Source organism: Theropithecus gelada, chromosome 9 (assembly GCF_003255815.1).
Source record: "Theropithecus gelada isolate Dixy chromosome 9, Tgel_1.0, whole genome shotgun sequence".
Lineage (NCBI taxonomy): Eukaryota > Metazoa > Chordata > Mammalia > Primates > Cercopithecidae > Theropithecus > Theropithecus gelada.
In genome coordinates this window covers 89,454,362-89,479,961 of record NC_037677.1, presented here as the reverse complement: position 1 = coordinate 89,479,961, position 25,600 = coordinate 89,454,362, and the positions used below count along the sequence as shown (strand labels likewise).

Sequence of the window (25,600 nt, the reverse complement as noted above, 5' to 3'; positions counted from 1 at the left end):
ATACAAAAATTAGCCGGGCATGGTGGCATGCACCTATAGTCCCAGCTACTCAGGTGGCTGAGGCACAAGAATCACTTGAACCCGTTAGGTGGAGGTTGCAGTGAGCTGAGATTGCACCACTGCACTCCAGCCTGGGCTACAGGGCAAGATTGTTTAACAAAAAAAAAACAAACAAACAAAAAAACCTGTAAAATGGCTTTGTGCCGGGTGCAGTGGCTCACAACTGTAATCCCAGCACTCTGGGAGGCCAAGGTGGGCGGATCACCTGAGGTCAGTGGTTCAAGACCACCCTGGTCAACATGGTGGAACCCCCCGTCTCTACCAAAATTACAAAAATTAGCTGGGCATGGTGGTGTGCACCTATAATCCCAGTTACTCAGGAGGCTGAGGCAGGTGAATCACTTGAACCCAGGAGGCGGAGGTTGCAGTGAGCCAAGATCATGCCACTACACTCCAGCCTGGGTGCAGAGTGAAACTCTGTCTCAAAAAATAAATAAATTAAATTGAATTTAAAAATGCCTTTGTATAAATCATCTGAAATAATTATGCCCTCAGTCTAGCACGCTCCTAGCTGGAAATGTATGGACAAATGTTAGGGGTAGAAGAGTCATCTATGCACGCTATAGTACACTAAAGCTTTGGCTGAAACTATATAGCCTGTAATGTCTCATTTTTTAATGGCATTAGAAGGCATTATGAGTTATTACATAAACATCCTTTAAAATTCAGAGTAGTCCAACAATAAGAACAACCCAAGTTCTACCTAAAAAACTACAGTCAGGTAGAACACATAACTGTAACTGTAGACAGAACACTTTTCAAACACCTATTTAGACCACCTGGTTTCTGCAGCATTGCCAAATTCTAAAATTGTAATGAAAAATGTAAATTTTAAAACCTACAAGTCATCAGAGGTTCAGTGAGCAGATTGTGCCATTCCAAAACTGAAAATGTGCTTGCATAAGCAAGTCACCAGGGCTAACCTTTCTGGATTGAGAGTCTGGCCTTCAGTTCAGACCGTGGCTATGCCAGGGTCAGAAATGTGACAAAACTGCGCTTTCACGGAGGTTAGCCAAGGTTCACAGGGTCATGACTGGGCCATTTTATCAGTCATGTCAGGCTCACACCCTATTGCCTGGGATAGATAAAAACTTTATCTGTCAGTTTGCTAAATTTGCTCCTCCTGCCTCATTTTGAATAAAGAAAACCTGGGCTCAGCTTATCTAAACCAGAGATGCGCCTTTCCTAATACTGTTTCCATATGCAACTTCTAAGTAAAGGTGACACGCCAGTGATTTCTGGTCTCATTTTAGTCAAGAACTGTCCATAACTGGAGTGACTGGCTTTGTCTTATCTAAAACCTTCACTTCAGAGAACAGATTTATTATGTTTATGACATGTTAGATGAGCTGGAGGGGTTAGAGTGACAGTTCTCAGTGTTACCTTTTTCCCTAAAGTAAAGCAAACCAAAAAAATTTTTTAATTAACTTGGATCAATTTTCCAAATAGGGAATCTAAATGACTGTAGAAGAATTTACAGAGAAACGTCTGGAATAACACACACAGACATGTATTTTCTAATAACTGTTAACATAAAAAGCAGCTAAGATTTCTTCTCACAGAAAACAGAGATGCACAGATAAGCCCAGGTGGGCATTGTAAAATCTGGTTAAATACACTAAGCAAATATTAAACTGGTGAATTTTACCCGACAGGAATCTTAAATACCAGAAAAGTACCTTCAAATTTTACTTTATTTGGAAATAATACAAATTCATTATTTTAATATTTAAAGATTGTGGTAATATAGTCAAAACACATAAATATTATAATATACATTTAGAAATTAAATATAAAGTCAACACAACACTCCTTAAAAACTCATATGTACACTTGAAATAAGTCTGAGGTTTGAGCATTCAAGCTCATCAGATTTCCCCATGGAAATGGGTGAATCTTGCAGGGAGATTGTCCACAGGATACACGGTGGGACTGGTTTTCATTGTAGGAGGTCCATTTAGAAGCTGCCAGTCACAATGCCTGGCCAGCTCCACTGTAAATATTTTGAGAAGAATTTTTGCAAATTCTTTGCCTACACAGCTCCTAAGGCCTCCTCCAAATGGAATGAAGCTGAACCTGGATGCATCCTCTGGGTGAGGCAGCATGAATCGGTCAGGATTAAATTCTTCCTTGTTGGTGAAGATCTCTGCCACATCATGAGTATCACAGATACTGTAGATAACATTCCAGCCCTTGGGAATCTGGTATCCCTGCAAAAGATTATGAAACCCCAAGGGCTGACAAACTGGAATTTAACTTTCAACAACAAAAAGCAGTCACTGATATCTTTGGGGAAAATTATGAGCTAAAAGCAAGGGAGAGGTAGAAAGAGAAAGGTGGATCCAGGTTGCTGAAATACACCGTCATATAGGGCAGAACAATTATCAAAAGCGTAAGAATTGCAGCCACAGCATAGGGAAGGAAGCAAGAGGAGTTTTTTAAACCACAACAAAAGGGAGAGAGAAGAGAATTTTAACTTACATTTAATTCAAAAGTCTTCAGAGCAACCCGAAACCCTCCTGGAACTGGGGGATTCAGTCGAAGGGTCTCCTTAATAACACACCCGATGTATTTAAGTTGTTCCAAAATTTCCATGTCCAACTTGTTGTCTTGATTGCTCTTGCAAAGTAAACCCTATCAAAACAGTCATACAGAGGTGAACAGTTATTTTGTGTTCCAATAAAATCATCCCAGCAGACGTAAACAGGGCTTAAGTGGAGACTAAACCCAAAGGGCCCCATGATGGGACAGACTGGGAGGGGGAAACAGCAGCTAGTGGCCATTTGCCTGCCCAAATTCACTATCTATTTACAATCCCAAGAGAATGCTGCTCACCAGTTAGAAGGGCCAAGTTTCTCCCCTCGCCCCGCCCCCCACAACCCTCCCACTCACCACCACCCACACTAATCAGCTATTCACACTGATCACACTATGTATGCCCTCGGACACACCAATTCAAGAAAGTGGAACCTATCTGAGAATCTCCTCGGTTCAGCAAAAGGTGGAGGAGGGGTCAAAATGAATACAAGGTCAAACCCTGCGTAAGTGGGATCACAGCTCAAGACTCCATCCTGTTTATTTACAAAGCTAATTCTCCCCACTGGCTCACACAGCCCTGGGCCCTGCACTTTCAAAACACTCAATGAAGGCAGCACACTGACTTATTCGGAAGTTGGCTAGGGAGCAGCTGAATTTCCTAAGCTAGTAAGGACACCCCCAGTCCCAGTCTCCCTACCTTACTCTTCAGCTCTTCTCGCACTTTCTGGAGAACATGTGGGTAGAGCCCCAGGTAAGTGATCAGAGATGTGGCTGCACTGGCCGTGGTTTCGTGTCCTCCAAAGAGGAGTTCGGTTGAAGATTGCTTTAGTGCCTAAAATAGAGTAAGATCCACGTTCTCACAAGTCCACAAGTCTGCGTGCGGTTTGACAGAAGGATTACTCAGAATTGAACTTAGATTTCTGGAGGGAAGACTAAAAGGGCTAAATGTTTTGCTGACAGAAAGTCAAGGAAAGCAATATCTTTAAACAAAATGCAAAGTCCCTTTAGTTCAGCTAGAGCAGTAAGGCGAGTACGACCCCACTCTACCGGAAACTCCTGAGTTAAAGTCTTAGTTTTATTAAAATCGCAAGGTTCTTTATTAACATTTTTGCAAATTCCAACTTTCCCTTTGAAGCCTGGAAAGGTTAGGGGACGCTCCCAGTTCCGCCGCAGCCCCTTCCGCAGCTCTCCTGACCCGGTGTCTCAGCCTTCAGAATTCCATCGCTGTAGTCTGAGAGGGCCGCCCACTCCAGAAAGCTGGGTCCCAGGCGCGCGATTTGGGGGCCCCAGGAACCACGCTTGGAAAGCCAGGGGACCAAACTCCGCAATGCCTGGTCTGAAGCTGTCACTCACCTGCATGTCCAGCCGCTCTCCCCTCTCCCACGAGTGCTCGATCAACAGCTGCAGCGCGTCTTTGCAGCCCCTGCCCGCCTCGGATGCCCGCAGCCCACAGATCTTGGCGCGAATGTTCTGCTCGATGCGCGCGTGAATGAGGTTCCGTGCCTTCATGCCCTGAGCGCAGAGAGCGCGCGGAGGTGAGCAGACGCTCGGGTCCCGCGCCCCTAGTCCGCAGCCCGTTTGCCGCCCTTACCCGGTACAGCCCGCTGAAGGGCACGTCGATGGGCAGTGAGAAGAGATTGCGGGTCATTTCCTCGAAGGCCTCCACAAGCTGCTGCTCGGAGTCCCCGTCGCCGGCCAGTTGGGGTTCGCAGCCCAGTAGGATGCGCATGGCTATTCGGAACATGAGGCGCTTCACCTCGGGGTAGACCAGGAGGCCGCGCTCGCCGCAGCTCAGCCACTGCTCCAGGCTGCTGCCCACTTCCTCGGTGATCACCGGCACGTAGCACTCGAGTGCCTCGCGGCTGAAGGCCCGCATAATCACCTGAGCCCCGAGGAGCGGAGAGCGTTAAAACCCTCCATCCGCCCCTCTCGTCTACCGCCGTCCCCTTCCAGACACCCCCAGTCCTGCCAGACACATGGCACTCTCCGAGCTGGGAAAGCTAACCTGGAGCTGGCAGAGGGTCCTAGCCTACCTCAAGCTGCTAGCCCGCGCCCAGCATCCACCAGCCGGAATTCCTGTCATAAATGGGGTCCCCTTCCCTGTCCATCCGTCGCCTCCCGCCCCCACCTTCTTGCGCTGCTTGTGCGAGGAGTCGTGCAGGTTAGAGAGGCAGCCAGATCCCAGAATGGTGCGCACCGACGCTGGCCAGTGGACCGACACCAGCCGGTGCTCTCCGAGCAAGATGCGCCGCACATTGTCCGCGCCCATCACCCGCACGGTGGGCCGCCCGAACAGATGCGTCTTGTAGATGAAGCCGTATTTCCTGCGCTTCATCTGCAGGAACTTCCTCCGCTGTGGGAGGAAGGCCGAGGAGAGAGGCGGGCATGAGGGGGCGCCGGGGAGCGCCGCGCCTCGCGCCAGCCCTGCTCCTAGCCGCAATCGTCTGCCTCCCGGGGGCGCCTACCCCGACTTTAGCAGAAGCCCAGAGCCGCTCCGGGCTCCGGGAAAGCGGCCTGTCCCGCCCCATGCTCCCTTACCTGCAGTACCATCTGCAAGGTTTCCCCAAAGAAGGGGAAGCCCATAGTCCCGGGGGGCAATGGGAGGGCACAACTGCGGTCGCGGCCGCTCACGCAGTACAGGTCCCAGAGCTTGATCGCAGCCAGGAAGAGCAGCAGCGGCAGCACGAAGGTGCAGAGCGCACTGGCCAGCAGCGCCGGGAGCCCCATGGCGCGCCGCACCTCCCGCGCCACCTGCCGCCGCCGCCAGCGCTCCAAACCCCACGGCGCGGCCGCTTTATAGGCGGCCCAGGTTGCTGCCCACGTTACCTTGGTCAGACAATTAGTTCACCCAAAGTTCATCTTTAATTGCGGATTGGGCCCCTGGCTCCTCCCCCCGCGAGGCGCTGCCCAAAATCTTTAACCGTTTGTTCCGCGCCGAGGCAGAGGCGGCGCGGTGGCGGCTTCCCTCCGAGCGCGCCTCCTGGGGTGCGCGGCTAGAAGCTGCCCGCCTCCCCCATCCAAGGTGTGCCGAGCTCCGAGGCGGCGGTGGGGGAGGGCCAGGACTCCGAGGAGCCGGAATTCCAAGCTCTAGCCTTCCCGGCGGTCTCTTTGGAATCCCTCCCGCCGGGTCCCACCCTCTGCCCCGACCCAAAGCAGCCTTCACTGGCTTTCCATTTCCAGGCGCCGCGTGGGCTCTCTTCCACCTGCCGAGAAAGCAAGGGGAAGTACGTTCAGGAATCGTCCAGCTGCCTCCTCCCACGAGTGGGGAAACTGAGGTCCAAGAGAGATGCATAAAGCAGGCCTCCCGACTTTTCCGAAGGATCGAGCAGAAGAGCCCAGTGCCAGAGTCCAAGAGAGAGCCGCGGGGCATCCGGCGCAATAGGCAGATCTGGGATTCCCAGCTCTCCAACCCCCGCAAGGGGGCCAGCACTTGTGAAGTCTTGGGAGGTCCTACTTCAGTATACAAGAGGGCATCCAGGTCCCTCAGGTCCCCAGGTGCTACCCTGCACAAGCCTGATCCCCGACCCTGGGGCACTTCGTCTGGGGCTCGGCAGTCGGTGCCCGTCTTTGAGATACGAGCACAGCCCACCCATTCTGAGGGCCCTGCGGCTTGGCGCCCCAGCTGGACAGCAGGGAAGGGGGTCCTCAGCCCTGGCAGGATAAAGAGATGGTGTAAGAGGAAGGGAAGCCCAGGAGTCCTGGCTTCAAGTCCCGGCTCCATCTCTACTGCGCGTGACCTTGGGCAAGTCACCACACATCATTGTGCCTGTTTCCTCCTTCTTAACAGGCAGGCGATCATTCCCGATCTGTCTAAGCCTCAGGGTTGTGAGTTCCCAAAAGGGGGCTCCGGTTGCAACTACTCTTCCCAGCTCCGGGCACGGTAGGCTGCGTTACCTGTCCAGTACAACGGGCACTGGAGTCCTCCTCTCTCCCAAGTCCCACCCAGAGTAAAGCCACTGTAATCACCCAGGTGAGGGGGTGCTTGGCCCTAAACTCAGGCCTCTGCCGACCCCTAAGGGGGGGGGCGGTGAAGGAATCTGTACTGGGAAGTCTTCTGTACTTTGCCTAACTACAATCAGCAACTACTGTAGCCAATGCCCGGAGCTCAGACGCTGCGGGACGCGCACCTGCGCTCTCTTTTCTCCACCTGCCGGAGCTTCCCGGCTCGGGACCAGCCAGGGCCACACGCTACCTGGGTTTGGGCGCTGAACACACCAGCGGCGCCGAAAATGAAACAGAATGACCTGCATTTGTTTAGAACCGAACACTGGCTCTGGCAGAAGCACGCCGCACACCTTGGAAAGCGTCCCTTGGAGGTGGAAAACTCTGCTTCTGAGAGCTTAAATGCGTTGCCCTTCTCGCGGTGGTCCCCAAACCTGGAGGTATCAGGAAATATCTGCAGAGGTTGGAGGGACCCGCGCAATCCTAGCGACGCTCCAAGCCCGAGTCGCCGCCACAGGGCGTGTTTCCGGGGGTCAGCGTTTCCCCATAACCTGCCCAGTGTTTCAGAGGCTCTGGGCAGGGTTTCAGTCTCCGGCAAACGATTTGGTGGCTGTAAACACGGCGAGCCAACCTCTGGCCACTGCAGGAAGCCAGGCCAATCGAGCTGGAGGTAATTCTCAGAAATCCCGGGTCCGCCCCTTTCTGGACAGCGCCTCCGGCCGGGGTGCAAAGCCGGCGAACGGGGACGTGACCTGGGGCCCATTCCCAATCCTCGGGCCTGACCCGCCTGTGACCCCTGCAGGCCGGACCGTGACATCCGAGTGAACTCTGCGGGGCCACCTCGCCAAGTTCAGCGCACGCCGGGTCACAAGATGAGCGGGGCCTGCACGCTGGAAATTGCCGCAGGGAAAAAAACGTTTTAATCTATCTGCACATCGAGGCCAGCGGGGGCGTCCGGCAGGAAAGGATTAAATTTGAGAGTGAACGATCATTAAAGAACATCTTGAAGGGGGGTAGGGCGGGGGGGTGTCAATAAATTATCAGCCCAATAGGAACTTTGATCTAGAAATCTTGCCAAGCTTTCGTGGGTGGTGGTGGGCGGGGAGGGGGGTGGGTTCACTGAAAAACAACTTGTTTCCAAGATGTTTACAAAACAGCCTCCCTATTGCTAAGAGGCGGGATGCAGAGTCGTTTTTTTGTTTTTTTGTGTGGTTTTTTTTTGCTGGTAGGGAGGGGTGAGGGTGCAGGGACTAGACTGGAGTCACAACAAAACAGTCCACCTCCAGTTTTCTCCTTTCAGCCCCCCTTCTCATTTCTGAACATGCGTTCCTGTCTCAGGGTTCTATACCTGCTGTTCCCTCTGCATGCCACACCCCTCCCTCAGGCCTGGCTGGTTCCTTCCAAAGTTAAATGTCACCTCCTCCAAGGTTCCCCCCACCCATCCAGCCTAATTTAGCCCCAGACACTCTCTATCACAGGCCTGTTTTATTTCCATGACAGCGCTTATCACCACTGGACATATTCTTACCCTTTTGTTTGCTAGTTTATTTCTTGTCTGCCTCCCTCCAGAGCATATCAAGTGCAGGAGGGAAGGAACCTCCTCTGCTCCTTCCCCATGGAATCTGCAGCTACTAAAACAGGAGCTCAGATATCCCTTGAAATTACTGAGCATGATGTACCCATGGAAAATTAAAATTGGAGCCACCCCTACAGAGGCTTATAGTTATTCCAGACCCCAGTGCAGGTCAACCAGGCCTTCTTGGAACCAGCTCAACCGACCTGCTTCTGAGGGTCCCTACCCCATTCTTCTCTCCTCTCTCTAAATCACAACCAACCCTGAAGCCTGCATCCTTCTCATCCTCACCCAAACCCATGCTTCTCAGGCCAGGCTGTCCTCTGCATTTGCAAGAGCACTCTTAGGGCAGGCTCACATCCTGCCACCTTTGCTGCCCCTGGCGTCTACTGAGCTCAGGGCCTGGCGCCAGGCCCTTGACTGGCAATGGGTGATGAATTGCACTGTGTGGGGGTTATGGTGTCAGCCCAGGTCGGAAGGGCCCGCTGCACTCTGGAGCTACCAACTCTGTAAGTGCCTGCTGTGTCCCCCTTCCTTCTGGCCCTGGGATCCACCTTAAGCATGAGGTCAGGAGGGCACTGGCTTTCTTCTGGTTCACTAAGGGGTCAGCTCAGGCCTGGGCAGCTACTTCCCTGGCTCACCCCTTACGTCCAGCTGCCCCAGCCTGTTGGAAGCTGGGTGGCAGATTGAAGTGGGCTGTTGGAATGATGACATGGATGCTTTTGGCTTTGATTTAAACACTGGTTGGAACCTCTGTACTGGAACAGTTGAGAGAGTCCTCAAGTCAAGCTAGGGCTTATCACAAAAAGGAGGCCAAACGGTTCAGCCCCACCTGATGGCCACAGGAACAGAGGTTGGGGCAGAAGAGTGAAGGGATAGGGGTGGAGGAGAGCACTGGCTGGGGAGTCCAGGAGCCTACTACTGGGCTTCTCAGGTGAGTCATTCACCTCAATTGCTCCTCAATTTCTCCTCTGTGATAGAGAGGATGGTGAAGCCGTAAAACCAGAAGTCCCTGAAATGGCAGGGAGGGGTGAGGGCGCAGGGACTAAACTGGAGTCACTGGAAAGGAGTGACTCCAGGGCGTGGTGGGTCACACCTGTAACCCCAGCACTTTGGGAAGGCAAGGCAGATGGATCGCTTAAGCCCAAGAGTTTGAGATCAGCCTGGGTGACATGGTGAAACCCCATCTCTACTAAAAATAGAAAAAATTAGCTAGGCATTGTGGCACATGCCTGTGGTCCCAGCTACTTGGGAGGCTGAGATGGGAGGATGGCTTGAGCACAAGAGGCAGAGGTGGCAGTGAGCTGGTTGTGCCACTACACTCCAGCCTGGGCCACAGAGGAAGACCCTGTCTCAAAAAAAATAAAAATAAAAATAGGGTCCCTGAAACCTGGAGACAATTCACAGCCCAGATTCCGGGGTTATATTCAGAGAGAAGTCAGGGTAGCCCAGGCCCTAGGCTGCCCAGCTCCCAGCCCCTCTCTGGGTATACTCTGGAGTGGGTCCTTCCCCGGCCTCCCCAACCCTGCACCCTAGTGCCTTCCCCGCAGGGAGGAGCTGCCCAGCTAAGCCCTAGCCTCCTCACTCAACCGCTCCCAAGACACTTTATTTCGTGGCCTTCCTATTTTTGGTACAAATATCTCAAGCCTCTCTAATTATGTCTCAACCTCCCATGAAAATAATCCAGCAGTGGAGACGTGTTGGTGTGCCCATTCTCCCCTGTATACATGAAAAGAGTAAATGCGTTCTTAAAGTAGGAATTTTTCCTTTTAAGAAGTCGCCAGCAGAATCCGGTGACCTTGAGCCCTTTCGAGCCCTGGAAGTGCCCACAGTTCCGAGTTTCCGCCGAGACCGGCAGAGTGGCCAAGGCGCACGAAGCCAGAGGCCAGCTGCCAGAGGGCCTTCCGTTGGGCGTCCTCTGCGTGTTTTTCTATGGCCCAAAGCCAGGCCAGGGTTGTGCCCACGGCGTCCCCGCTTCCTTAGAAGGGTTGCAGGTCCCACTGCGCGCGTCGGGTCTCTCTGCAAGGTTTCGGAGTTGCAATATCCCCACTCCCCTGCCACCCCTACTCCGCCTTCCCCCATTCATGCACCCTCCCTGGATTGGCTCGGGATGGGGAAGCCAAGCAGCATCTCGTGAGGATCTATCTATTTCCTCCATTCCTGCTTGGCCCACGACTTTTTCCTTCCTCTGGGCGCGGAGCGCAGAAGGCATCTTCCCATGGGCTTAGATGCTTCTCTGGCGCTGCAGCAGTGGCTCACGCTCCTCCTCCCTCGAGTCCGGCACACATCGGCGTTTGGCGAACATTTGTTGAACGACTGTTGAACGAGTGAACTAGTGGGCGCGCTACGCTACAATGGGGAGCCGCAGATGGGTGGCGCTGCGTGCGCGCCACAGCCACCGGCCAAAATGTGTCCCACAGCGCAAGCATGTCAGAGGCATAGCCCATCCCCCGCAACCAAAGGCGCGAGGGGGTGGAAAAAGAGCCGCAGCCCGTCCACTGGGTGCACGATGGGCACCGTCTGCATGGCGGGGAAGGCGGGTGTGGCCAGCTCCCAGCGCGCGGTGCGCACCAGCTCCACAGCTAGCAGCTGGAGCACGGTTTGCGCCAGCTCCTGGCCGAGGCAGCTGCGCGCACCGCCGCCGAACGGGATGTAATGGAAACGGCTGGAGGCGCCCAGCGAATCTTCGCGCGCTGCGCCGAAGCGCTCTGGGTCGAAGCCTTCGGGAGGGCTGCGGTACACCGCAGCCGTCTCGTGCGTGTCCCGGATGCTATACATCACGCTCCAGCCCTTGGGGATCTGGTAGCCCTGCAGAGAGGCGAGGAGACCAGCCTGACCACGAGGCACCTGGAAACGGGGTGCCCTGAACTGACCCTCCACCCCGGTGCTTTCATCAGGCTTCCGAAAACCGGGAGGAACCCGCGATTAATCCGGAAACAAGGAGAAAGCTCTGTGTTCCAATCTCAACTCCTTCACTGGTGAAATGTATGACCTTGGGCTAGATGCGCAGCCTCTCTGAGCTTCAGTTTCCTCATTGAAAAAAAATGAGGGGAAAAATGCCCACTTTGTTGGTGAAGATTCAAATTAAGGACTTGGCACATACGAGTATTCAGTAAACAGTAACTATTAGTTATGTTCCCGTTTGGTTTTGTCTTTTTTTCTTCTGACCTTAGATCAGAAGACCTAAATTCCAGTGCTACATCTACCAGTTGCTAGAGTGGGAGAAATGCACATGACAATTCCTCGAGGTCAGTTCCATGGTGGAGCTCTCCTTTGCATTGAACTGAAAACTTTCCGTCCTTCCCATCCATCAGCTGGACAATAATGTTCAGATTTGGTACCACACTTTAAGAAGGCGCACATGCGAATCAAATTGGCCCTCCCTAAAATGCTCAAAGGCAGCTTTCATGTTCCCTCTGCCCACCCCTAGCATTTTCAACCATTTGGCTTTTTGATCTGTCTTTCAACCCCTTGACTACACTGCTGCCCTCATATCAAGTTCCAGGGTGAATACTTAAAAGTTTCTAACTGTGGAACAGAACATCTTGGAATCATCCCAGGAGCTCTCTCTCCTCTCTAGACATCAGTGTTCTCATCTGTGAACTGGAAGGTGGCTAAGACCCTTTCCTGTCCTCTGCTCACCTCCCTGATTCTGTGCTTCCCTAAGGTCTTGTAGGGCACTCCAGCGCCTGCAGAATGAAGCTTGCGTTCCAAGACTGATCCCACATCCAAGACACTTCTCAACATCCACCTTTGTCTGAGTCTGCTCTCTCTGTAATGGGCTCTCCCATTCTAAACTTTCACTGCTCCAGTTCAGACTCCAGCTCTCAAAATGTGTTGCTGTCGTCCAGCACTAGGGATCACTCTCTTCACACCACAAGTGGGCTGAGGCTGTCAGGCCAGGCCCCTTCCTCTCCAAGTGGAGCTCCTCCAGGGTAGAGTCCCAGTCCCTTTGATACCTCCTGAACCCTGGCACGCACTGTGCCACAAATGTTCACTGTGGAATGCCCATCTTTGCCTGGAGCCACCCAGTCACCAAGCATGGTGCTCAGGGGACTGCAGTGACAGCCTTTCAGTTTGGCACAGCCACAGCACCACTGCCTGAGGCCACCACCATACCCCCACAGCCCAGCCCCACCTGGATGGAGCATCAGAGCTGGAAAGACAGCTTCCTTGCAGAGAGTAAACTGAGGCCCAGAGTGAAGAGGGAACTGCCCAAGGTCATACGGAGATGGAGTCAGTTCTAGACCTTAACCTTGCTCAGCCCAAACCGGCCTGATCAGAGATGAAGTGTCTACCCGGTATTTTAATTCCTCCCTCCCCTGGAATCTGGCCCCAGCCAGAGCCCTGGACGGGTCGCAATGAGGGATTCCTTGCTCTTGCGAGGGAGCCAAAGGGGTGGAGTACAGGACATACTGAGGGGTTCTCTTTGTTCTCCATCCACACTCACTGGCTGGGAGGGGGTGCTGCACGGATAAAAGAGTGTTTTTATTCTAAAACTCGGCTCTCATTGAGTTGACCGTTCCGGACCGCTGCCAAAAGCTGAAGGGTACGAGATCCCTAACCTTGCCGGCTCGCCAGACTTCGCGTCCCTCAGCCGGGGATCCGGGGACGTGAAACAAGGCTCAGCCCATTTTACAGGACCGAAGGCTGAGGCTCTGAGAGCAAAAGAGGAGACCTCGCCGTCCGAGTCCCTCCGCCCTCCTCCCACCTGGGCGCCGCAGCAGGCGGCAGGAGGCAGGAGGCAGGAGGCAGGAGGCAGGAGGCACGAGGCAGGAGGCAAGAGGCAGGCGGCAGGAGGCTGGCCATGGGCCGGCGCGGCGCACTTACGTCGAGCTCGAAGGTGCGCAGCGCGGTGCGGTAGCCCCCGGACACCGGCGGCAGGAGGCGCAGCACCTCCTTGACCACGCAGTCGACGTAGCGCAGACTGCCCAGCGCCGCCAGGCTGAGGTCGGGCTCGCAGCCGCAGTCGGGCGGGGGCCCCACGCAGCCCCCCGCGGCCCCAGGCGCGCAGCCGCACGCGCGTCCCAGCCCCTGCGCCACCAGCTCCTCCCGAATCTTAGCGATGGCGGCCGGGTGCTGCAGTAGCAGCAGGACGAGCGAGGTGCTGGCACTGGCCGTGGTGAAGAAGGCGGCGAAGAGGAGCTCCACAGCCGACTCCTGCAAGACAGCCCCGTGCGGCACTGAGTCTCCGGCGGTGCAGTCGCCCGAGGCGCTGACTCGACAGCCCAGTAGAGATGAAAAAGCACTCAAATTTACTATTGCGCAAAGCCAGGGGGCAGGGAAGTGCTATTACCGCCGCGACTGCGTGCACCGTTTTGAAGTCGATTAAATCCCAAGTCCGCCACTTGGGAAAGTCACCTATAGCAACAGGTAAAATTAGGATCTCTCCACGCACCTTGCGATGGTTCCCAGAGAGAACGCGGGAACTTACTCTGTGCACTCTTCTCAGTGCTTTAAGCATATTTATTCATTCGGTTCTCACCTCCCCTCTGTGAGGCACAATTGCTGCTCTTGTTTTATGGAGTTGAAAACGGAGGCTCCAGAGAAGTGCTCAAGGTCCCTACAGCTAGCACTCCCGGCAGGCGGGCTTAGGAGTCCAGAGCTCTTAACCACCTGGTGGTGCCACCGCCAACCCCAGCGGAACAGCCTGACAATGGTTGCTGTGCAACAAAGGCACCTGCAGCAGCAGTGCCAGCCTCGTACCAATGTCGGCATCATGGTTTCATCCTCTCCCTACCGGAATGGTCCCAGGGAGTCACTAAATGTTTTTCTGGTCTGCTCTGCCCAGGAAGGGCACGCAAGGGGCCTGGTGGCTTCATCCTCCAGGCTCCAATGCCCTGCCTCTGTCCTCTCAGGTCCCAGTGTCTTCCTTGCTGGAAGCACCCACCGTTTGTTTTATACACTGATTCCTGCTATCACAGGATGAACGTGTTCCTTCCCTTCCTGAACCTGGAGGACATGGGCTGTGTTTCACTCACCACTGTATTCCCAGTCCCAGTGTGGAGTCCAGCACTGAATAGGTACATCGTAATATTTGTGGAATGAATGACCTGGTTGCTCACTAACCCGCCCTGCCCCAGACAAGAAGGTAACTGGGATGGAGACTCTAGAGCCCCAGCATCCTCCCTGATGTCCAGCCCAGAACTGAAGATTCCTGGCTAGTGAGTCCCTTCCTGAGAACCTGGAGGGTGCTGTCACTCCTCCCCAGTCCTGTCTACTCCTTTCTACTCCACTCCCCTTAGCCCTGAACAGTCCCTGTCCACCTGGCTCCCCCAGGACTCATGAGCCCATTGCTCATGTTCTTATTAGTTCCATTCTCAGAAAAGAAGCTAAAGCTGAGGCCCACCCTTCAGGGATGTCTGGTAGAAAGTGGGAAACTGAGGCCCAAGAAAGGATGGGTGGGAGTTGCTTATGGAAGACTGAGGTCTCCCTATTTGTAACTTCCCCTCCCCCCAACTTCTCCACTCCTTTTTGAGTGCTCAAGCAAGTCCTGGGGCCATTCCAAAGCTTCCCACCTCCCCTCCACTGTGTGTGCGATGTGTGTACAAGGGGAGGGGTCCTAATTCTCCAGGAGATCCACAGCAACAAGACAGACAGAGGTGCCAGGTGCCAAGGCAGCTCATACAAGGAGAGAGGTGATTTTGGAAGGAAGAAGGGAACTTTGAGGATGTGGAGTTTGATCCTGAGCCCCTTAGAGTTTGTAGAAAAAATGAATAATGAGGGCTTTGTAGGCAGGGGGACAGCAGAGGCAAAGGCATGGAGTGGCAGAGAAGGGCAGTGGGGGAAGGAATGGAGAGAGAGCCGTTTGTGGCCAGAAACCTGCAAAGATGGGCCTAGCATTCTTGCCTTCAAGTCTCCTACTGACCAGGGTGGCAGCTGGCTGAAGGCTGCACAGCTAGTGAGTGTGGCTGAGTCATTACTGGAACCCAGGTCTCCTCTTGCCCCTCATCTTGAGGACTGCCTGTGCCTCAAAGTGGGGCTACACAGGATGTGGCTCTGGGGATGCAGCATTGGTGTAGGGACCTGCTGGGGATGCAAAAGAGGGGAGAAGGAGCAGCCTCTCAGCACCCACCTTCAGCTCCTGCATGGAGGGCTCATGGCCCAGCTCCCTTGCACTGTGAATGATCAGCTCCAGGGCATCACCCGGCTCTGCAGCCTTGTCCTCATGAAGCTTCTCAGAAATGGCCCCCTCCAGGTGCTGATGCAGCTGGTCCCTTGCCCGGATGCCCTGAGAAGAAAGATGGGGCAGGAAGGCTAAGGGGGCCAGGCCTGGCCACTTACCCAGAAAACCTTCTCAGCACTGGCTCTGCCAACATCCTTGTGTTAACAGCTCCCCAGCTTAGCTCCTGGCCTGGCATATGGCTGGGCTCAGTAAATGGTCAGGGATATATCCACTGTCCACAAACACCATTCTGTCTTGATTATCACAAGCCCCCTCTAAGCCACAGCAGAGTTACTATCATCCTGAGGAGAGGATGCTGAGGTTCAGAGAGGTCAAGCAATTGCCCAGAGTCACACAGCTGTCCATGTCCATGCCTGGCACAGAGCCCAGTGCGGCTAGGGTCAGCCCATTGCCCTTTCTCTGCAGTAGGCTCAGGCTGGGGCACCTTGATGCACCCAGCAAAGCTCTGACTTAGAGGATACTATTGGATGTTGTAAGCATTAGCCTCTGTAAGGGCGTGGGCAAGAGGGGATGCCTCTCCAGAGTTCAGGGAATAGCCACAGCAAAAGCATCCCCCCCCCCCCTACGGGAAAGCACTGTAATTCAGCACTTGAGTTCCATAGTCAGAGGAGATGGGGTTCAAGTTCTGTGTCTGCCCCTACTAACGGTGTGATCTTGGGTAAGTCAATAAAATAAGTTTGGCCAATAAAATGAGAATAATAACACTTTGCAGGCTGCAAGGATTAGATCAGAAAATGTATCCACGGTGATCAGCATATAGCATGATCCTTTACACATATTATTTTTATGCAGGTGACTGAAAACCAGGGAACCAAACAGTGGGAAGTCCCAGAACAGGGGGACCAAAAGGCGGGTTGGGGCATCCTAGCTGCTCTCCGGGTCCTGCCCATTGTTCTGAAGTCTGGAGAAGCAGCGGTTCTCTGATCCAGAAACCTAGCGGATCCAGGGCCCGTGGAGCTGACGCCCACCCCTTTGGGTCGGGGGCTGGCGCCGGGCTGGGCCAGGGCGCATCTGCAGCCCTCACGCTCTCCTCGGTTCCACAGCCATCTGGGCTTCCGAGTAAGTGATGGCGGCCGGCCCCAGAGGCGCCGCTGTGGGAAGGAGTCGGACCCCAAACTCTGGCGGCTCGCGCTTGCTAAGGCTGGAGCGCGTAGCGGCAGGGGTCCCACGGAGGGCGTGTGGCCAGCCCCAGGTCACACCAGCGAACCAGCACAGAGGCCAGGCCCAGAGCACAGCGCCACGCCACCGCCACGACGCCTCCCACCCCCGGACCTCGCTGCCGTTCCCCAGCAGAGGTGACGGACGCGCGGGGTGCGCCGTGGGCGTCCCGTCTGGGTCTGGGAGGCCCGTCCGCGCCGCGGAGTCTCAGAAGAAGGTCTGGAGCCCGGGCAGCCGTACCTTGCGCAGGCCACTGAAGGGAACGTCCAGAGGCAGTGAGAAGAGGTTCTCCACGAGCTGCTCGAAGGTCCGGGCCAGCGTGGCGCACTGCGCCTCGTCCAGCCGCAACCCCAGCAGGATGCGTGCGGCCATGCGGAAGGTGAGCGCTTTAGCGGCGTCGTAGACTGAGACCGGCCCGCCAGCCGCGCACCAGGAGCGCACCTCATGCCGCAGCGCCCCCTGCAGGCGCGGCACGTAGCGCTCCAGCGCGCCGCGGCTGAACACGCGCGCCAGGACCTGTGGGAGCGCGCGTGATCAGCGCTGGCGGCGGTCGGGCCTCCTCTGCTTGGCGATTCCGGAGTAGCCAAGAGGTCAGTTCCGGTCCTTTCCCCCTCTTCTAAGAGGCCCAGACCTAAACTTGCTGGCTTTTGCTTTCGCCATTCCCCCCAGTTCTGCTCTGATGCACACAGTCCCTCCCATCCATCCAGGTTCCAGCTGCCATCTCCTCTAAGAAGTCTTCCCTGGCTCCCCTCTCTAGGTCTGAGTCTCCAGCGCTTCTGCTATCACAGCCACGGAAGATGGGAGATGAAAGAACCTTTTAGAGCAGTCGTAACTCCGTAAACAGAAGCTGAAGATAACGGACCCGTCCAAGGCCACCCGCTGGTTACCAGGGACCTTGGTCAGGTTCACAGTGAATCCAACACCGGGGCCCCGGCTTGGCCCATGGCAGATGCTGGGGACCGCGGATCCGACCTTTCTACGACCCATTCCCGTTTCCACTCACCTTGCGCCGCCGCCGGTGTGGCTCGCCGACCGCACCAAGCAGTGTGTGCGAGCCCAGCAGGATGTGCGCGCTCTGTGGCCACTGGCTGCGCACCAGGCGGTGCTCGCCCAGCAGGATGGTGCGCACGTTCTCCGCGCCGCTCACGCGGATCACTGGCCTGCCCAGCAGGTGCGTCTTGAACACTGTCCCATAGCGCTCTCGGCGGGAACTGTGGAAGCGCGAGCCCTGCGAGCGAGGCGGAGCGTGGAGAGTTGGAACTTCTGGGCCTGGGCCGGGGATCTGACCCAGACCTCCCAGCTGCCTTTTGATCACAACTCTGTCTCTGGCTGGCGCGTTTACAAAACAAGATCCCCAGTGGGCCTGGCAACTACACTATGGGAATGTACATGCTCCTGTTCCTATTGGTGAGATGAGGAAACAGACTCAGAATGAAGACGTGAGCGCCCAAGGGCTCACAGCTGAGACAAGCCTCAGGCTCCTTTTCTATGCTTACAGGACGTGCTCCTCAGACTCCTTCCTAAAACCCCTTCTGTTTACCCCCTGCATTGTGTCGGGGAGTTGCTCTGGGGAGAATTCCAATGACTTGAGGTCCCTTCGAGGGAACGGAGGAGCCAGGCAAAGGCGAGAGTTGTGCGCGCTTCCCAGGGTCGTGGGCGATGGGCAGGGACTGGCTACAAATCCCATGGGCATTGAGACTGAGGAGGGTCCAGTGGGAGCCGGAGGGAGAAGGGACCGTATTAGCGCTCGGGGTCGAAGGACTGCTCACCTGAACTAACCAGTGCAGCGTTTCGCCGAAGAAGGGCCAGCCCATGGAGCCCTTGGGCAGAGGCAGGGTGGAGGCCCGGTCCCGGCTCAGCATCCAGCGGAGGGTCCAGAGGTGCTGGGCCAGGCTGAGCAGCAGGCCCGCGCACAGGACAGCAGTGCCCGCCGCCCCCAGCACTGACAGGCAGCTCAGCCCCCAAGGGAACATGATGAGCCCGCGGGGGCCAGGCCGCTCAGAGCGCAGGGACAGAAGGGGACGCAAGAACCCGGGCGCGAGCAGTGCGCAGTGCTCACCTGTTCCGTCCGCAAAAGGCCTGGGGTTTGGGAGCCAAGTCCGAGATTTATAAGCTCCGCGGAGAACTCCGTTCTAAAAACAGACAGGCGGTGAAAGACTGTAGTGACGGTGCGCCCTTAGGAAACGTGCCTTCCTCGAGGCCGGCGCACTCAGAACTTTCTCCTGGCTCCTGGGCCCAAATGCCAGCCCCTCTCGAAGGTGCCCGCTGCCTGGGGAACGCTTACTCCCCGCTCCGCGGGGCACCTCCCACCTCCCCCCGCCCTCCCCGGGCTCAGCACCCTTTGCATAGAAGCAGCGAAGGAGGGCGAAAGAAGAGCAACTCACCAGTGTTACCAACCTGGTCTGCAGACCCCCGCCCCACCTCTCCCTCCTCCAGTCGTTTAACCCTTCTTGGCCCACCCTGGACATGTTTATATAGATATTGGCTCCCTCCCTACGGACCGATCCCGGTTCACACAACGTGACGTGTCTTTGCATATTTAAAGCGCTCCACGCAGAGTGGTGATTGGAGGCAGTGGGCAGTGGCGCACTCACGGAGGGGCTCTGAGTAGGGAGTGGCAGGCGCTGGGGCGCTCGAGCTGGGCTAGGGGCTCGCCTCGCAGGACCTGCGGGTTCGCGCCAGAGCTTCCCGGCTCTTCTCAGCGCTCGGAAAGTGGGCGAACCCAACGCGCAGAATTGACCCAGGCTTGCGCCCCACAGCGCTCCTGGCCCACCCCCGGCTGCTGGCTCTCTCTTTGGTCCCCGCCTTCGAGCTTCTAGGTGCCCTTCTCTCGCCACTCCAAGGTGAAAGAACTGGGTTTTTCTCTCCTTTGCTCCGACTATTTCAGGGAAACTGCAGTCGTCGACGCCTGCGTTGGCATCGCAAAAGCCCACGAGGGATAGCGCAGCCGAGATTCTCCGACAGCTAACCACCTCTCCCGGCTCTCTGATCTACCACATCAGGTATCCTTCCAAAGATGGCAGTTCCACTGCTGCCCTAGGCTTCATAAAGACGTCCTAAGCCTCCAGAAGCGGATACCCAACAGCACCTTTCCGGTCTCAAGGACCGAATTCATCTTTCCCTGCACATCCTTCCCTCCCTCCCCCGAGTTTGCCCGACGACTCTTGTCAATCTACACTGCTGCGTTTTGGGCTTTGTGCGTCCCATTCAAGGGTTCCAAATGCCCCAGGACTCACTTGTCCTTGTCCCTACAGCGCAACCTGGGGTGTGTGTGGAGGGTGCTGGGTGTTTATATTATTGAAAAGAGTAAAGAGGACCCACAGTGGTCTGCTCCAGGTAGTGCAAAGGTGGTATCTCTCTGAATCCTGGGACGTCTCAGCCAAAGCAGGGGAGACACCCTAAGTACACTGTAGGGTTGGGTAAGGTGCGAAGGACAGCCCCATTCCGGTCTTCAAAGAGAGTTAGCTGTTCACCGCTCCTCTCTTCCAGATTTCCCTGTGCCTGAAGAAGTACCATGCTTTTCATGTAGTATTTTAAAAAACATTAAATACTTTGGATTAAGAGATGATCAAGAGAACAAGTGCGCATATATATATGTGTGTGTACACACATATAAGTGTGTATATATATGCATGGTTACTATAGCTGTATGTTTATTTAGTACCTACTTTCTTTGAACTATATTTGAACTAAGCCAAACTATATATATATATATATATATATATATAGTTTTGGTGCCACTCCCATTCCAATAACTAGGAAATAATATGCCTTTTCTCCAGGAAGCACTTGTTTTAAATCAGTAAGCTCTGAATAGACAAAATAGTAATGCATTTTCAACAACTTGCTCAATATTTTTAATATTTCATCACAAAATCCAGAGATGTACGTATAATTCTTTACACTTATTTTACAGAGTCAGGCATAGTTTCTTACAGGCCTAAATCCTGAAAAGGCAAGGGGAGGATTCAGCATAAATACAACAAAGGTATAATAAAGACTGGATTTATATTGTCATTTGGACCACGGAAACGTACACAAAGGAAAATGTACATTTGTTTTAGGTTTTCCAGAGTTCATTTGGTTTGGCTTGTTTCCACAATGAGGATACAGTACTGAAATCTGCTATTTGAAGAAAGTAACCTGACCCCTGTGGTAACTTCTGTGTGCAGGAACCATCTACCCTCGCACAAGCTGCACCTGAAGTGGTTAGCCCCATTTAGTTCCTGTCCTCTCTTTTAACTGGAACCAAACCCAACCAAACAAATCCAGAATGGGGTCAGCTACAAGCAATATAGTTAGAAATATTAACCCTGATGAACAGAAACAACACTGCATCTTTAGAAAATCCAAAATCTTTTGTTCATATTCAGTACGATTAAATTAAACCACCCAAGTAGAACAAATAATTCACATTCTTACTGAGTTAAATCAAGTTTGATTTCAGGAAGCTTTAAAGATTTGTCTATTTCCCCTTCAGAATTAGCAGAATTAGAAATTTTGGTCTGCTTAAATCACAATGAGGTGAAAATAAAAGCTTAAAAGTCAGAAAATGGTAGTGAAAAACTACCATATCAGACATGATTGAATTCCAAAGCCATATACTGATCAAAAAACAGATTATCATTCAAGTCTAAATAGAAAAAACTACTTATGAGTACAGGCATACGTTTTTCAAATGTATTTGTAATCAATTTCATGTACAATTTGTGACAATTTATGTTTTACACTTTTGCATTTTCCCCTAAAAGTGAAAAAATGGTCATTTTTTCCATATATAAAATAGTATTCGATTATTTAAAAACCCATACAAATGACATTTATTACTATTTCTTGTTTAAGCCCTCATGTATCTTCTCTATTGTATTTTTGGATTCTGTAAACAAATTACTATATCATGACCAATACTTGCTCAAGATCAATGTTGAATCATGGATTTGGTGTCACTGAGTGCAATCGACGTGAGGTCTACGTGTGCTGGGACATACCATTCACCAAACTTCTCAGCTGTTTCACAACTGTCTCTATCAACTTCTGTTTGTCTCGATCATTCTTCCTGAACTGAGCAAATATATTGTTCTTTTTGCTAGTATCCTTCATCCTAGAAACATATGTGAATGAAGAAGCTTAGTAAAAGAAAATTAAAAGCTAAGCTGTCACAAGTAAAATATCTTGCCATGCTCTGAATTATCCCACACTAATCCTATGCTTGAAAAATATAGTTCAAAGAAAGTAGGTTCTAAATAAACATACAGATATAGTAACCATGCAAAAAAATAGAAGCTTTATTTTACATTCTATATTAAGTAGCATTTTTGCATTAATATGTACATCTAAAATATGCTAGGTTTGCTACTATCATACTATTTTCTAATATTATTCCACAAAGTATGCTAAAATACATACCCTGTATAGACTCAGCTAATCATATTCATAGCAAGATAAGGTGAAAGGAAAATAACATTAGAAAATGTAAAATAGCAATGTTTTTGCCTCAGTTGCATTTCATGACATTGTAAAATAAATTTACATTTATTTTAAACACTTCCTCTTGTCCTTTCACATCAAATTCACTATAAATATTTTGAAATATAGGAAAATAATAACAATTTTAATTTAAAAGCTGAAAATTTTAATAGTGATACTTTTTAATTTTTATTTTCTTCCAGCAGCCCCCAGAATCACAGCAGATTCAGAGGGCCTCCCAATAGTGATATTTTAAATGAAATATGATTGAGTAAAGAAAAAGTCTGTCACATAATGAGAGGGAAAAGTTAACACCTAAATTTATGTTTAGTTGGACAAGATGCATCAGTAAATCCTATTACCTCAGTTTTTACTGTATTGTTTATTTCAAACCATGTATTTCTCTACCTGCAAAGAATCCAAGTCCACAATGCTGAGATTTAGATAACACTGGTGGCAAACATTCCAATTCCTGGTCACATTTGACAAAATACCTTCTTTCCTGAGTTACAGAATTTTTTTTTTTAAAGAAAGCTCCAATTGTCACATCCCCAGTAAACATATTTCTAAGGTCAATTAAGCTTGCAATTCAGGATACAAAAGGAAAGATGTTTTGTTCACATCAATATAAACAGCAGTTGCTTATGAAATGACACCAACTCTGAAGGGCAAGAAAGAAAAGCTTCTTTTTTGGTCATTAAACTAGAAGGAGCTTTTAAGCTCTATCTAGACTTTTCTTTTTTGACAGAAATCTTTAGTTCTTTAGTTTATCACTGAATCAAAAGGTGCTAAAATGTTATACAAAAAAAGTTTTCAGAATGTACTCACTTCTCCAAAAGAGTAAGGGCTGTGTTTGGATTCACCCGAAGGTACTTAGAAGCTGGCTGTCCATAATCAGCTAGATAAGTAGACCAATCCCAAACCATAAACAGGTCAAGGAGCTGCGAAAGATGGGGGAAATGTTAAATCAACTTTTGATTATTTACCCAGTTAACATATAAATTATATGCTATCCTTGTTCTACTTTAATATAGCCTGCTTCTTAGATAGCACAGAATAAGGAAATTCATTTTTAAAACTTCATTAACTGTACTTTACAACGAAAATAGATCTTTTTACTTTGAAATTACTAAAAGCGCCAGGGGTTGTTTTCTAGTAAAATACTTTGCGTTTTCAAATAATTGTAAAATAATGAAAACACTGTTAATATAATATATATTAACCCTTGTACTGATGTATAAAAATTTTATCTTTACGCATTAGTCAGTACCCAGATGTAATTAATAAAGGTTGGCGCTACTAACCTGTATGAAGAATTTTAAAGAACTTAAATTGAACCTTTTTTTCTTAGAGGTAAGTATGTTTACCTTTCAAGGACGCTGTTTGCACCTAAGACTTTTTCCAAAGTAATTTAAACCAAAAGCTCAGATAATCTCAATTAAGTGCATTTAACAACCTCTGCTGGATTTTCTCTGGTGATGGATCCTCCGTAGTATTATGAAATGAGGGCTTCAGGATTCAGCCTGTTAACTCTAGGCTACCATTTTGTATAAACAAACAACAACAAAAAAGAAACCCTCTTGTTTCCCGTGGTGTCTTAAAATTGACTATTTACTTTATAATCTCCAGTTAGAATCATTGTCAAATATGGAAGTAATCTTTTAAAAGCAATGCCATGCCTAAACCAAAGCACCAAACTCTTTATCCAACTTTAAAACCCTAATCCCCTTTAAGCCATTTAAAACCCAACTTCCTATCCCCATTTGAATTGTTTCAGAAAGCTAAATGCTTTACTTACTACCTTCCTTTAGTTTTATATTCTTTCTTTTTGTTTTAACTCACTTTATAAGTAAGGGGTCTTACTGGTTTTGCTCTCAAATGGAGGAAACATTTGCATTTACTCATGGGATACAAGAGACAACCACTGACTCTGAGAGGGATAAAACTCTGGGGTGATTAAAATCTCATAAAGGTAGGTTACCAGAAACTAGCTTTTCTTATGAAGGTAAAAAACTTGTTTGACTCTTTCCCTATCCAATTTACAGGTATTAATAGAGATTTTCTCGCAACAGGCAGAAAATTCTATAATGAAAATATTAACTATGAAAAGCCACTCTATTTTCTTTCAGACAAGATACCATTCTGGGCCATACCAAAAGTTGAAACACTAGGATAGAAACTATACTGAGACAATGTTAAAGATATACTGTCTGAAAAAGAAAAGGGAACTTATTTAAAGTTCTGTGTAATTTTTAACTGTGTTTGGCCACATTCTTCCCTCCTTTCACAAAGAGGAAAAGTTACTGTCATACACTCAGATGGTAAGAGTGTAAATTAGTATAACTTCTCTGGAATGTGATTCCGCAATGTGTTTAAGAACCTTATTAAAAATGGCCATTCCCTTTGATTCAGCAATCCTACTTCTTGGAAAGCAACTTTGGGAAACAGAAAAAAAAATTTATGCACAAAGATAATCTCAAAAATGCTATTTGTGTTATCAAAAACTGAAAAAAGCCTAAATCTCAATATTAAGAGACTGGTTAAGTAGTGAGGTATATCTGTATGATGACTATCATGTGGTTATTAAAATTAACATTTATGAAGAATTTTAAACAACATGGGATAATGTTTATGATAAATGTTGCTATTTAAGTTACATAAAAACCCATCCAAAAAGACTGGAAGAAAATTTGCAAAAATGTTAAGGATGCCTGTTATAAGCTGGGCATGGTGGTGTGTTCCTGTAGTCCTAGCTACTCTAGAGACTGAGGCGGTAGGATCACTTGAGCCCGGGAGTTAAGAGTCCACCCCAGGCAACACAATGAGACTTCACCTCTAAAATAATAATTTTTAAAAAAGAACAATTGTTATTTCTGTGGTGGGATTAAAGTTATCTGTTATTTTCTTTATTTTTGTAATACTCTACAATGAATATGTGTTAATACTATAGTTATAAATAAGGTTTATATATTTATATATTAAAATAAATTTCAATAATGAACACCCCTCACAGAGTTGTCAACAGAAGCCTCATTTTCAAGGATTCTTCTTTCAGGTGTATGTGTGTATTTGCACAACTGTGCATGTGCAATGCACAGTGTCAGCAGAAAGCAACCTCTTAAGGCTCTTTTTCTCTAGGCTGATTTACCCCCAACTGGGAAAGGAGGAGCTGACTTAATGAATGAAAAACCCGCACCAACTCCAACTGTGAATACAGAATTGATTCTTTTACAGCACAAAACCAGACTGTCCTAGATAAAGAAACACTATGCTTACAATGTTCACATATGGTCAGATACTCATATGCAAATCTCTTATGTGCAAATCCCTAGAAATTACAGGAACCACAAAATTAAACCTACCTGCCCATATGTAGACAAATCTATATGCTTTCATATTTACATTAATCTTTGTAAAAATATGTACAGAAATACATATTATACACAGTTAATTTACAGATATCTATAGAAATTTGCATGAATTTGCAAATTAATGGTTAAGGAATTAATTGCCAATGCAGATAAAAAGGCCAACAATCTAGATAAAATTCATTTATTTATTCAGCATATATTGTCTGCCCACCTATCACGTGCTAGATACTGTGCTAGGTACCAGAGATACAGTATTGGAACGAAACAAAATATCTTTCCTCAAGGAGCTTACATTGTAAGATAGGA

General features: G+C 50.4%; 3 protein-coding genes across 6 annotated transcripts in view; all 3 read right to left on the bottom strand.

Moving 5' to 3' along the window:
- Nucleotides 1-1,736: 1,736 nt before the first annotated feature.
- Nucleotides 1,737-5,784, bottom strand: LOC112631583 (cytochrome P450 26A1). 2 transcript variants are annotated; one of them, XM_025396945.1, is made up of 7 exons: nt 5,425-5,784; nt 4,727-4,951; nt 4,190-4,480; nt 3,952-4,110; nt 3,296-3,430; nt 2,542-2,694; nt 1,737-2,270 (listed from the first exon to the last, which is right to left on the bottom strand). In XM_025396945.1, the coding sequence occupies exons 2-7, from the start codon at nt 4,931-4,933 to the stop codon at nt 1,929-1,931; spliced, it is 1,287 nt and encodes a 428-aa protein (XP_025252730.1). In that variant the 5' UTR covers nt 4,934-4,951; nt 5,425-5,784; the 3' UTR covers nt 1,737-1,928. The 2 variants fall into 2 exon arrangements, with proteins under 2 accessions (XP_025252730.1, XP_025252729.1); XM_025396944.1 differs by lacking the exon at nt 5,425-5,784 and adding an exon at nt 5,137-5,413.
- Nucleotides 5,785-10,543: 4,759 nt separating this feature from the next.
- Nucleotides 10,544-18,430, bottom strand: LOC112631582 (cytochrome P450 26C1). Its single transcript, XM_025396943.1, has 6 exons — nt 18,227-18,430; nt 17,461-17,685; nt 16,698-16,973; nt 15,189-15,344; nt 12,944-13,273; nt 10,544-10,921 (listed from the first exon to the last, which is right to left on the bottom strand). The coding sequence occupies exons 1-6, from the start codon at nt 18,428-18,430 to the stop codon at nt 10,544-10,546; spliced, it is 1,569 nt and encodes a 522-aa protein (XP_025252728.1).
- Nucleotides 18,431-20,286: 1,856 nt separating this feature from the next.
- EXOC6 (exocyst complex component 6) overlaps nt 20,287-25,600 on the bottom strand; it is a 218,698-nt gene continuing 213,384 nt past the window's right edge. For all 3 annotated transcript variants that reach the window (XM_025396941.1, XM_025396939.1, XM_025396942.1), the window contains 2 exons: nt 22,752-22,864; nt 20,287-21,558 (listed from right to left, as the gene is read on the bottom strand). In XM_025396941.1, coding sequence (XP_025252726.1) covers nt 21,426-21,558; nt 22,752-22,864 — 246 coding nt within the window. In that variant the 3' untranslated portion in view covers nt 20,287-21,425. The remainder of the gene's footprint in view (nt 21,559-22,751; nt 22,865-25,600) is intronic.